The 13430-nt window shown below is 47.5% G+C and overlaps 1 protein-coding gene across 2 annotated transcripts; it reads right to left on the bottom strand.

Annotated features, from left to right (window-relative positions):
- Positions 1–217: 217 nt before the first annotated feature.
- Positions 218–5874, bottom strand: LOC118374004 (zinc finger protein ZFP2-like). Of its 2 annotated transcripts, XM_052508935.1 has the most exons (9): positions 5694–5874; positions 5305–5406; positions 4301–4605; positions 3794–3996; positions 3411–3503; positions 2858–2953; positions 2490–2600; positions 2003–2126; positions 218–1869 (listed from the first exon to the last, which is right to left on the bottom strand). In XM_052508935.1, the coding sequence occupies exons 3-9, from the start codon at positions 4341–4343 to the stop codon at positions 407–409; spliced, it is 2133 nt and encodes a 710-aa protein (XP_052364895.1). In that variant the 5' UTR covers positions 4344–4605; positions 5305–5406; positions 5694–5874; the 3' UTR covers positions 218–406. The 2 variants fall into 2 exon arrangements, with proteins under 2 accessions (XP_052364895.1, XP_052364896.1); XM_052508936.1 differs by lacking the exon at positions 4301–4605.
- Positions 5875–13430: the final 7556 nt, after the last annotated feature.

The following is a 13430-nucleotide window of genomic DNA, read 5'->3' as shown; positions in this document are numbered from 1 at the left end:
TCTTTCCACTTCTAATTATTTCACACCAATACTTCATAACGAAACAGAAAAGCCGTCTGATCAGGGAGGGCGCATCATATTGTTCTTCAGTTGACTAGTTTATGGGCAGTGGGCTGATCGAACAGGTCTACTGTTGGAAAATGTGTGTGTACAACATTTGTGTTGAACTGTTAACAGGGAAATACAAGAGATGAGCCAAGAAAAATTCCACACCAAGTGTTAAAATAAAATGTTTAATGTGAATTAAAGGCATAATTGTATTTTTTAATAGAGCATGTTGTAAGGCTGAGTTTTAGTAACATGCATATATTTTGTGTCCTCATACTAGTCAGTAATGCAGTCCATAAACATGATTTGGAAAATAAATTAATATACATGACAATATTTTCGAAGGTTCTTGCCATGATTACACACCTTTCCCTATGTGAGTGCGCAGGTGCCTTTTGAGACGCGTTGAGGTGGAGAAGCACTTTTTACACAACATACAGGAGTATGGGCGCTCTCCTGTGTGTGTCCGCAGATGCATGGTCAGGTCTGACGAACACCTAAACCTCCGTTCACAGACCGAGCACGGGTATGGCCGCTCCCCTGTGTGTATTCGTCTGTGGAGGAGCAGCTCCCCAGAGGTAAGGAAGGTCTTGCCACACTGAGCGCACTGATGCGGTCTCTCCCCTGTGTGCATCAGGTTGTGTCTTATGAGGGAAGTAGACTTGGCAAACTCCTTCCCACAGTGTGCGCAAGAGAACGGTCGCTCCCCTGTGTGGGTATTCATGTGTTCACTCTGTGCACGCTTGGTTTTGAAGCTCTTGGGACACTGAGAGCAAGAGAACGGTCTGAAGTCGCTGTGGCTGCGTTGGTGTCTCACCAGCTCCCCATGTGTTAAGAAGGTCTTCTGACAGACGGTGCAGAGGTATGGCCTCTCCCCTGTATGAATCCTCTCGTGTCTCGTCAGGCCCGCGAGCTGAGTAAAACTTTTCTCGCAGAAGGAGCACTGGAAAGGCCTCTGCCCGTTGTGAATCAGTTGGTGTCTGTTCAGTATCTGTAACTGGGTGAAACTCTTGCCGCACTCCGGGCACGGGTACGGCCGCTCCTTGGTGTGGATTTGCCGGTGCTTGTTCAGCAGCCACACGTGAGTGAAGCCCTTGCCGCACTCTGCGCAGGGGAAGGGTCTCTCTCCGGTGTGCTTCATCTGATGTCTCCTCAGGTCAGACGGGCGGCCGTAGATCTTCTCGCACTGGGAACACTTGTAATGGCGATTCACCACGTGGGTTTGCCTATGCTTCAGCCGCTCTAGTACGGTGTCAAAGCTAGCCCCACATTTCTGACACTTGTACTGACCACTCCCTTTGTCGTTTGGCTCCTCCTGTTGCTCTGTGGACTGTAGTGGGGGATCAGCACTCTGGCCACAAGGCGTTCTGGTGAAGTGCAGGGACAGTAGGCCCAGTTGGGTGAACCCCTTGCCACATTGAGGGCAGATATATGGGCGTTCCCCGGTGTGAATCCGCTGATGCCTCGTCAGATCCCAGGAGTTTTTGAAACCCTTGTCGCACTCCTTGCAGGTGTACGGACGCTCCCCTGTGTGAATGCGCTGGTGCCTGGTCACGTCTGATGAGCGAGTGAAAGTCTTTCCACACTCGTGACATGTGTGAGCACCGGGTTCAGAGCTTGCGTGGATGGGGAAAGGCTTGGGGAATTCAGGACGGGGGAACTTTTTCCCGGGAAGCGCTGGGTTCTCTTCAGTTTTCTGGAGCTTGCTGTACTCCTCTGGGTGATTTCGCTCAATGTGCTGGAGGAGGTAGGATTCCTGCATGTGAAAGAATGGGCACTGGGAACAGGCAAAGACCTGAGAAGACATCTCAACGGTGTGACCTGAAGGAATACAATGGGAAAAGGAGACAGAGGCAGCACAAGCATTAGGTGGTTGTTTTTACAGGGCATACCACAGTCTCCACATTTTATTATATGTAGTAACAGAGAAAGACATTCAATATTTCCTCCTTACTCTGAGTGCCCAAGTTCTCAAGACATGTGTGGTGTTGCAGCAGGGATTTCAGGTCCTCAGGTTGAGAGAGGGCCTGCAAACACTCCTCCAGGACAGAGGGAGCAGAACTGAGCCATGACACAGTCTATAGGAGCAGAGATGCAAACAAGTGAGTGACAATATGCTGGAAAGTTGACATGTTTTTTTTCACACTGGGGAACGTTTCAAAATGCTAGGCCCATTTCAAGAACACCAGAGAAGCCGGTGGCTAGCACCTCAGCTAACAGCGTGGCCCCAGAGTGGCTATAAGGCAGAGGTTATGTGCAGAAAGTGACAGTACAGCTTGGATATCTTCTCCTAATAAGATACAGAACATATTACCCTCCTATAACTTAACCAGTCTAAATGTTGCCATCATGGTCAGCACTGCAGGATTTTCCCAATACAATAACAGAAGGGGACTTGAACCCAGCTGAAGGTGACCTAGTGAGGTGTTACTTTGTGCTACCTGTCCAAGGTCTGGTACTGGCAATATCTTCTCCAGTTTAGAAAGGAATTCCCACACAAGTAGTTGCATATCTGTGTCATAGCTGGCGCCGTACTCCGTTGGAAACACCTCCTGGAATCAAGATAGATGGGGATATAATTGGTGTAGGGTGAAGTTGACCCTAGATGCTAATCTTGGGTCAGTTCTGCATTTAACCCACTGATGGTCAAGGTTAGATTGGGGGCGGGGAAGCTGGTCCTAGATCTGTACCTATGGAAAACTTCCCTCCGGGGTAATATAATTCCAAGGACTGTAAATAGTCTTTGGTAACTAAACAGAACCAGGAAGCTAGAGAGAGAGACCTTAACATATGATGGAGGCAGACTGACCTGGAAGAAGTGTTCTCTCTCCGCTGGGTCTTTCAGCAAAGTCTGGATGAGCTCCAGGAAGATGGCCTCTTCTGCATCCACCTCAGCATCTCCACTCTGTGAAATAGAACTTATCAGTGATAAGGGAACAGTAAACCACTGTCACCCACCACTGAAAATAAGAGGGAGCAACACTGCTGTCCTTGATGGCCTTGACATATAGGAACAAGCACTGGAAATTAGCGCAAGCTAATTGGTGCAAAGGATCTGACGGTTGCTTATTCATTATGTCAATGTTTTAATTCTATCTTATCCTAGGCAAATACGTGATTTAAATAAGCACATTTCAAATGATAGGAATGGCAAAGGCGGTTCCATAAAGACCAGGGGCCATATACATCAAGCATCTCAAAGTAAGCTGATTTAGGATCAGTTAAGCATTTTATATCACAATTACAAGGATTACAAGGACAGGGGGGACCTGATCCTAGATCAGCACTCCTCCTCCGAGAAGTTTGATACATATGGCCCCATGCTAAATTGAAGTTGTCCTCCACAGAGTATCATTACTTACCCCTGTGTGTCCAGGGGGGCGAATTCTGTCCAGGTGGGGTTGGATGATCTGGATATCAGCTGTATGATCAGTGGAGCACAACTCTAGTATCACCTGAAAGGAATAACAGTATTCAAGGAAGTAGACAACAGCACCCAACAGATGATGACCACTGACAGAACCTGAGCAATCAGGACAGTAGACAGAACCCAACTGATCAGGACCATGGACAACCCCCATGCAATCAGGAAAATGGACAGAACCTAACTAATCAGCAGCTACATAAAGCCAATATAAAGAAAGACCGTTTTAATCAGAGATGGCTCTAAACACACTGTCCAAACTACTGCTGTTAGGGGTTCCAGTTTACAAAAACATAATCCTTAACTGTATTCGCCACTAACCCTTGTTCGCAGCCGCAGAAGAAGCTTGGCCCTCTGTTTCTCATTCAACAGGTCTGGAACTGTCGCTGTCACCAGGCCGACGAACTCCTCTAGTTTCTCATAATCCATGACATCTCTTCGTTGCGCTACTTGCCACATGGCCGCAGAGAGCAGCCTCAGAGGTGGTATCAACAGGCGCAAAGAGGATAACGGGAGGAAGATATCTACGGGCAAAAATTAGTCATTGAGTTTGGTGAGAGAGACGAGACAATCTTGGGACAATAATTATTGGTAATGCGGGTTAGGAGGCATAACGTTACATTGCCGCATAACTTGAGTAGACGCTAGCAAATAAAGATGTAGCTAAAATGTGAATCAGTGGCCCAACTATTTTATCTATTCGATCCATCTTCTAGTAGCTAGTCTACCCCAATGGCTAGTCCACCTAGACAGCCTGTATCTTTGCTATAACTAACAGTAGCCGCAGGTGGCTAGCCAACGTTAGCTGGGTACTTATTTTAAACGAACCTGCATTCTCCACTGGTTTTGTCGTGACACAGATTTCCATCATTATGGATAATTGAGTTGTGACTTATATAACTTTAATAAACTAGTTTGGTTTATATAAATCACAGAAACACATTTGGGAGTATAATAGTTTAGCTTATCCACTATCTGGCAGGCTAGCGTCCTTCCTCTTCTTTTTTATCTTCCGGGAAAGTTTTCTTCCTCTCTGGTCCATCAATGGGAAAAGGCGCTTATACTGCCACCTACCGACCATACATTGGCACGACTCTGGTGTAAACTTCCGGCTGTCTTTATTTACTGTGCTACTACAAAAACACAAGATACAAAAACAAACTATATATTTGTATAAAACATGTCAAAATTATTAGTAAATATGATTCCACTATGCACATCTCAGAATGTGACAGAAAAAAAAACATGTTTATTTTGGGATTTACATAGGTTTATCTCATAGTGTACATCACTTTTATTCCAGACATGGATTTACAGATCTCTGGTTTATGCCGATGTAGTTTCAGTAGGATCTTTGTTCAAGAGACCGGGAATACATCTCTTTCCCCTTATTGCTGTAATCTTGTTCCAATCATCATGTTTAGGTGGCTCAATCAAGTCACCTTCTCTCAATCGTCTCATATCCAAATCAGACATACAAATTTTAGAGAGCACACTTTATTCCACTAGCTACATCATGTTAACCTGCAGTTCTTGTGACATTGCAGTCATTTAGCAGCCACTTTTATCCAGAGTGAGGTGTTGTATTGAAGTTGAGTTTCACATTTTAAGTAGTCAGACTGCCACAAATTATTGTCTTGATTTCAACAACAGGCATATTCAAATGTTATGGTCTCACAATTTTGCTATTTTCTGGACATACTGAAAAATACTGGTAAATATTTCATATAATACCAAAATGTGGGCAGTTAAAAACAACATATAGGCCTAACAAAGGAAGACATCCAATATAATTTGAACACCAATCTGGTCGAGGGGTGTAAACCTCATACCTCAGTGGTGTAAACACTCCTTTTTAAAGATCGATCATTTCAGCCAGCAGGGGGTCATGGTTAAAGGGGGCGGCACTTCAAGTCTAGAATTCCAAGTCACTCCTGCAAGGGATACAATTCAACAATGTTTTAATAACCTTCAATACACATGTTCTGGTGCGCAACCAGATACAACAAGTGGTATTTGTGTGTATATATATATATATATATATATATATATATATATATATTTATTTATTTTAATATGATAAATTAGCTAACTTTAAAATACACAGGGTGTGCTCAAACACAACTAACTTAACTGGCACTCTCACTTCCTTAGCCACCATAGCTAGCAAGTCTAATTTGTAGCTAGCTATCTGGGGTTTTGCAGTTGTACTCAAACTTACCATTTTAGCTAGGGAACTATGAAATACATAACGAGGAAAAATGCGATGTCAAACATCACAAACAGCCAAAAGTCAAACCAGTATGAGTGTTTTGGTAAAGATATCAAAGCGCATTTCGTGTCCAAACTCTCTTCCGAGCCCATTTTCAGGAAGTGTGTGCACGAAGAGCACCGCCCCAGTGCTATCGAAGCCCTGTCTATTTCTTACTATTTGCCTCCACCTAGTGGCTTCTTCTTCGAGATTTAACGACGGTTGGCATCCAATTCGTTGCATTACCGCCACCTACTAGACTGGAGTACAACTCCCTTATACTTTGCTTGAAAAAGAAAAATGTACTAAATAAATACCCTACCATCTAACATTACACTCACACATAAAAACAATCTATAATAAATTAACACCACCCTACTCCACTAATTAAATGTATTTATTCCTACCTCATTCCATCATCCTGAAAGGATGGGACATCACCACTTAACACATCCTGTAACTCTTCTGATGTCAAGTCTCACACACCCAAATACCTCTCTGCAGCTGCCACCACAATGTCAATTTTATGCAACTTCCGTTCCATCCCTTGCAGTACAGTTGATAACCATTGCTATAAATGCTAAAAATTCAATCTTACTGAAACTTATATCACTTTCTGTACTGGTATATCTACAACTCTCACAACTCTCACCACTCCTCCTCTGTACTGGTATATCTCTACAACTCTCACCACTCCTCCTCTGTACTGGTATATCTCTACAACTCTCACCACTCCTCCTCTGTACTGGTAGATCTCTACAACTCTCACCACTCCTCCTCTGTACTGGTAGATCTCTACAACTCTCACCACTCTCTCACCACTCCTCCCTCTGTACTGGTATCTCTACATCACCACTCCTCCTCTGTACAACTCTCCACTCACTCCTCCTCTGTACTGGTAGATCTCTACAACTCTCACCACTCCTCCTCTGTACTGGTATATCTCTACAACTCTCACCACTCCTCCTCTGTACTGGTATATCTCTACAACTCTCACCACTCCTCCTCTGTACTGGTAGATCTCTACAACTCTCACCACTCCTCCTCTGTACTGGTAGATCTCCCTCTGTACTGGTACTCTCACCACTCCTCCTCTGTACTGGTATATCTCTACAACTCTCACCACTCCTCCTCTGTACTGGTAGATCTCTACAACTCTCACCACTCCTCCTCTGTACTGGTATATCTCTAACTCTCACCACTCCTCCTCTGTACTGGTATATCTCTACAACTCTCTCCCCTCTGTACTGGTAGATCTCTACAACTCTCACCACTCCTCCCTCTGTACTGGTATATCTCTACTACTCTCTGTACCACTCCTCCCCTCTGTACTGGTATATCTCTACAACTCTCACCACTCCTCCTCTGTACTGGTAGATCTCTACAACTCTCACCACTCCTCCTCTGTACTGGTATATCTCTACAACTCTCACCACTCCTCCTCTGTACTGGTAGATCTCTACAACTCTCACCACTCCTCCCTCTGTACTGGTATATCTCTACAACTCTCACCACTCCTCCTCTGTACTGGTATATCTCTACAACTCTCACCACTCCTCCCTCTGTACTGGTATATCTCTACAACTCTCACCACTCCTCCTCTGTACTGGTATATCTCTACAACTCTCACCACTCCTCCTCTGTACTGGTAGATATCTCTACAACTCTCACCACTCCTCCTCTGTACTGGTAGATCTCTACAACTCTCACCACTCCTCCTCTGTACTGGTAGATCTCTACAACTCTCACCACTCCTCCTCTGTACTGGTATATCTCTACAACTCTCACCACTCCTCCTCTGTACTGGTATATCTCTACAACTCTCACCACTCCTCCTCTGTACTGGTAGATCTCTACTGTCTCACCACTCCTCCCTCTGTACTGGTAGATCTCTACAACTCTCACCACTCCTCCTCTGTACTGGTATATCTCTACAACTCTCACCACTCCTCCTCTGTACTGGTATATCTCTACAACTCTCACCACTCCTCCTCTGTACTGGTATATCTCTACAACTCTCACCACTCCTCCTCTGTACTGGTAGATCTCTACAACTCTCACCACTCCTCCTCTGTACTGGTAGATCTCTACAACTCTCACCACTCCTCCCTCTGTACTGGTAGATCTCTACAACTCTCACCACTCCTCCTCTGTACTGGTATATCTCTACAACTCTCACCACTCCTCCCTCTGTACTGGTATATCTCTACAACTCTCACCACTCCTCCTCTGTACTGGTATATCTCTACAACTCTCCTCCCTCTGTACCACTCCTCCTCTCCTCTGTACTGGTAGATCTCCTCTGTACAATCTCGACTCTCACCACTCCTCCCTCTGTACTGGTATATCTCGACAACTCTCACCACTCCTCCCTCTGTACTGGTAGATCTCTACAACTCTCACCACTCCTCCTCTGTACTGGTAGATCTCTACAACTCTCACCACTCCTCCCTCTGTACTGGTAGATCTCTACAACTCTCACCACTCCTCCTCTGTACTGGTAGATCTCTACAACTCTCACCACTCCTCCTCTGTACTGGTAGATCTCTACAACTCTCACCACTCCTCCTCTGTACTGGTAGATCTCTACAACTCTCACCACTCCTCCCTCTGTACTGGTAGATCTCTACTACTCTCACCACTCCTCCCTCTGTACTGGTAGATCTCTACAACTCTCACCACTCCTCCCTCTGTACTGGTAGATCTCTACTACTCTCACCACTCCTCCCTCTGTACTGGTAGATCTCTACAACTCTCACCACTCTTCCCTCTGTACTGGTAGATCTCTACAACCTCCCACTCTGTACTGGTAGATCTCTACAACTCTCACCACTCCTCCTCTGTACTGGTAGATCTCTACAACTCTCACCACTCCTCCTCTGTACTGGTCTCTACAACTCTCACCACTCCTCCCTCTGTACTGGTATATCTCTCTCTCACCACTCCTCCTCTGTACTGGTAGATCTCTACAACTCTCACCACTCCTCCTCTGTACTGGTAGATCTCTACAACTCTCACCACTCCTCCTCTGTACTGGTAGATCTCTACAACTCTCACCACTCCTCCCTCTGTACTGGTATATCTCTACAACTCTCACCACTCCTCCTCTGTACTGGTACAACTCTCATCTCCTCTGTACTGGTACAACTCTCACCACTCCTCCCTCTGTACTGGTATATCTCTACAACTCTCACCACTCCTCCTCTGTACTGGTATATCTCTACAACTCTCACCACTCCTCCTCTGTACTGGTAGATCTCTACAACTCTCACCACTCCTCCTCTGTACTGGTATATCTCTACAACTCTCACCACTCCTCCTCTGTACTGGTATATCTCTACAACTCTCACCACTCCTCCTCTGTACTGGTATATCTCTACAACTCCTCCTCTGTACTGGTATATCACAACTCCTCCCCTCTGTACTGGTATCTCTACAACTCTACCACTCCTCCTCTGTACTGGTATATCTCTACAACTCTCACCACTCCTCCTCTGTACTGGTAGATCTCTACAACTCTCACCACTCTCCTCTGTACTGGTATCTCTACTTTCTCCTCTGTACTGGTATATCCTCAACTCATACTCCTCCTCTGTACTGTACTCTACAACTCTAACCCTCCTCTGAAACCTCAACTCTTACCACTGCCTCCTCTGTATTATCTCTCCTCTTACCACTCTCCATGTACTGGTACCCTCTACAACTCTACCACTCCTCCTCTGTACATTCCACTACTTTCCTCCTCTGTAATATCTACAACTCTCACCACTTCCTCTGTTGTCTCATGTCCTCTGTACTGGTATATCTCTCTCTCACACTCCTCCTCTGTACTGGTACCTCCCCACTCCTACACTGCTGTCCCCTGCCCTTCTGGACACTTCTCACACCTTCTGACTGGTATATCTCCACTCCTACACTCTGTACTGGTCTCCTCTTACCCTCCTCCTCTGTACACTCTACAACTCTCACACCTTGTACTGGTATATCTCTCCTCCTCCTCCTCTGTACTGGTAGGTCTGTCTCCTGCTCCTCTGTACTGGTACACTTCTCACACCTTGGACCTCCTCCTACACACTGTACTGTCTCCTCACCCTTCCTCTGTACATATCTTCTCACACCTTGGACCTCCCCTCCTCCTCTGTACTGCTGTCTCCTGCCCTTGTACTGGACACTTCTCACACCTTGTACTGACTCTCCCCTCCTCCTCTGTACTGCTCTGTCTCCTGCTCCTCTGTACTGGTACATCTCTCAACTCACCACCTCCTCTGTACTGGTACCTCAACTCTCACCACACTGTACTGCTGTCTCCTCTCCTTCTGGTACACTTCTCACACTCTCCCTCTGTACTGGTACCTCCCCACCACTCCTCCCTCTGTACTGGTGTCTCCAACTGTCCTTCTGGACACTCTACAACTCACACCTCCTCTGGACTCTCCCACTCCTCCTCTGTACTGGTATATCTGTCTCCTCCTCCTCTGTACTGGACACTTCTCACACCTTGTACTGGTACCTCCTCTCCTACTGGTACTGGTACTCTACTACTCACCACTCCTCCTCTCTGTACTGCTGTCTCCAACTGCCCTCCCTCTGTACTGGTATATCTCTTCTCACACCCTCCTCTGTACTGGTACTCTCCTGGTAGATCTCTCACTACACTCTCCTCTGTACTGGTATCTCCTGCACCTTCCCTCTGTACTGGTAGATCTCTACACCTTGGACCTCCTCTGTACTGGTACTCGACACTGCTGTCTCCTCCCTCTGTACTGGTACTCTACTTCTCACTGGTACCTTGGTACTGGTCCTCTACAACTCACCACTCCTCCTCTGTACTGTCTCTACTGTCCTCCTCTGTACTGGTTCTCTACAACTCTTGGACCACTCCTCCTCTGTACTGGTAGATCTCTACAACTCTCACCACTCCTCCTCTGTACTGGTACTTCTCTACACCTTACCACCTCCTCTGTACTGGTATATCTCTACAACTGCTGTCTCCTCTGTACTGGTAGATCTCTGGACACTTCTCACACCTTGGGTATATCTCTACCTCCTACACACTGTACTGTCTCAACTGCCCACTCCTCCTGTACACTATCTCTACAACTCTTACCACCCTCCTCTGTACTGGTATATCTGCTGTCTCCTCCTCCTCTGTACTGGTACATCTCTCAACACCTTCCTCTGTACTGACTCTCTTACCACTCCTCCTCTGTACTGGTACTGCTGTCTCCTCCTCCTTACTGGACACTTCTCACTCTACCTCCTCTGTACTGGTACCTACAACTCCTCTACAACTCTTACCACTCCTCACTGTACTGGTATATCTCTCCTCTGTACTGGTAGGTCCTACACACTGCTGTCTCCACTGTCCTTCTGGTAGATCACTTCTCACTGGTATATCTCTACCTTACCACTCCTCCTCTGTACTGGTAGGTCTCTACCTCCTGGTATATCTCTACAACTCTTACCACACTCCTCTGTACTGTCTCCAACTGCCCTTCTGGTACACTATCTCTACAACTTGGACCACTCCTCCTCTGTACTGGTAGATCTCTACAACTCTCACCACTCCTCCCTTACTGGTACTATCTCTACAACTCTCACCACTCCTCCTCTGTACTGGTACTCTGTCTCACCACTCCTCCCTCTGTACTGGTAGATCTCTACAACTCTCACACCCTCCTGTACTGGTAGATCCTCCTCTCACCACTCCTCCACTGTACTGGTAGTCTCTACAACTCTCACCACTCCTCCTCTGTACTGGTAGATCTTCTCTCACCACTCCTCCCTCTGTACTGGTATATCTCTCCAACTCTCACCACTCCTCCTCTGTCTCCTGTCCTTCCTCTGTACACTTCTCACACCTTGGTACCTCCCATATCTCAACTCTCACCACTGTACTGTCTCCTGTCCTTCTGTACACTTCTCACACCCTCCTGGTATATCCTCAACTCTCACCACTCCTCCTCCTTAACATCTTCCTGTCTTCACTGCCCTTCTGGACACTTCTCACACCTTGGAAACCTCCCCATCCTACCCACTCCATGTCTCCTGTCCTTCTGGACACTTCTCACACCTTGGACCTCCCCTCCTACACACTGCTGTCTCATGTCCTTCTGGACACTTCTCACACCTTGGACCTCCCCTCCTACACACTGCTGTCTCCTGTCCTTCTGGACACTTCTCACACCTTGGACCTCCCCTCCTACACACTGCTGTCTCCTGCCCTTCTGGACACTTCTCACACCTTGGACCTCCCCTCCTACACACTGCTGTCTCCTGCCCTTCTGGACACTTCTCACACCTCCCCTGGACCTCCCCTCCTACACACTGCTGTCTCCTGTCCTTCTGGACACTTCTCACACCTTGGACCTCCCCTCCTACACACTGCTGTCTCCTGCCCTTCTGGACACTTCTCACACCTTGGACCTCCCCTCCTACACACTGCTGTCTCCTGCCCTTCTGGACACTTCTCACACCTTGGACCTCCCCTCCTACACACTGCTGTCTCCTGCCCTTCTGGACACTTCTCACACCTTGGACCTCCCCTCCTACACACTGCTGTCTCCTGTCCTTCTGGACACTTCTCACACCTTGGACCTCCCTCCTACACACTGCTGTCTCCTGTCCTTCTGGACACTTCTCACACCTTGGACCTCCTCCTACACACTGCTGTCTCCTGTCCTTCTGGACACTTCTCACACCTTGGACCTCCCCTCCTACACACTGCTGTCTCCTGCCCTTCTGGACACTTCTCACACCTTGGACCTCCCCCCTACACACTGCTGTCTCCTGTCCTTCTGGACACTTCTCACACCTTGGACCTCCCCTCCTACACACTGCTGTCTCCTGCCCTTCTGGACACTTCTCACACCTTGGACCTCCCTCCTACACACTGCTGTCTCCTGCCCTTCTGGACACTTCTCACACCTTGGACCTCCCCTCCTACACACTGCTGTCTCCTGTCCTTCTGGACACTTCTCACACCTTGGACCTCCCCTCCTACACACTGCTGTCTCCTGCCCTTCTGGACACTTCTCACACCTTGGACCTCCCCTCCTACACACTGCTGTCTCCTGCCCTTCTGGACACTTCTCACACCTTGGACCTCCCCTCCTACACTGTCTCCTGTCCTGCTCACTGTCTCCTGTCCTTCTGGACACTTCTCACACCTTGGACCTCCCCTCCTACACACTGCTGTCTCCTGCCCTTCTGGACACTTCTCACACCTTGGACCTCCCCTCCTACACACTGCTGTCTCCTGTCCTTCTGGACACTTCTCACACCTTGGACCTCCTCCTACACACTGCTGTCTCCTGCCCTGGACACTCTGGACACTTCTCCTGCCCTTCTGGACACTTCTCACACCTTGGACCTCCCCTCCTACACACTGCTGTCTCCTGCCCTTCTGGACACTTCTCACACCTTGGACCTCCCCTCCTACACACTGCTGTCTCCTGTCCTTCTGGACACTTCTCACACCTTGGACCTCCCCTCCTACACACTGCTGTCACATGTCCATCAGCTTGACACCGGTAACATTGTAATGTATTTGGCACATACACTCGTACAGGATAACTTCTATATCCTAACTTCACTTTTCAGGCAAAGACTCAACTTCAAAACTAAAACGAACAGACATGGACTCTTCTGTTTCCCCACTCGCCACCCTGTCTGCGTCACGTCAAACGACGAGCATCACATACACCA

Source organism: Oncorhynchus keta, unplaced genomic scaffold, assembly GCF_023373465.1.
Source record: "Oncorhynchus keta strain PuntledgeMale-10-30-2019 unplaced genomic scaffold, Oket_V2 Un_contig_3968_pilon_pilon, whole genome shotgun sequence".
In the NCBI taxonomy this organism is placed as follows: Eukaryota; Metazoa; Chordata; class Actinopteri; order Salmoniformes; family Salmonidae; genus Oncorhynchus; species Oncorhynchus keta.
This window is presented reverse-complemented; position numbering and strand designations above follow the sequence as displayed.

Coding starts and splice junctions, on each gene's coding strand:
- LOC118374004 (XM_052508935.1), bottom strand. CDS start 4,343: ATGATGGAAATCTGTGTCACGACAAAACCAGTGGAGAATGCAG. Junction 2,954..3,410: donor GCCCCCCTGGACACACAGGG/GTAAGTAATGAT, acceptor TCTATTTCACAG/AGTGGAGATGCTGAGGTGGA. Junction 2,127..2,489: donor CAGTACCAGACCTTGGACAG/GTAGCACAAAGT, acceptor CTGCTCCTATAG/ACTGTGTCATGGCTCAGTTC.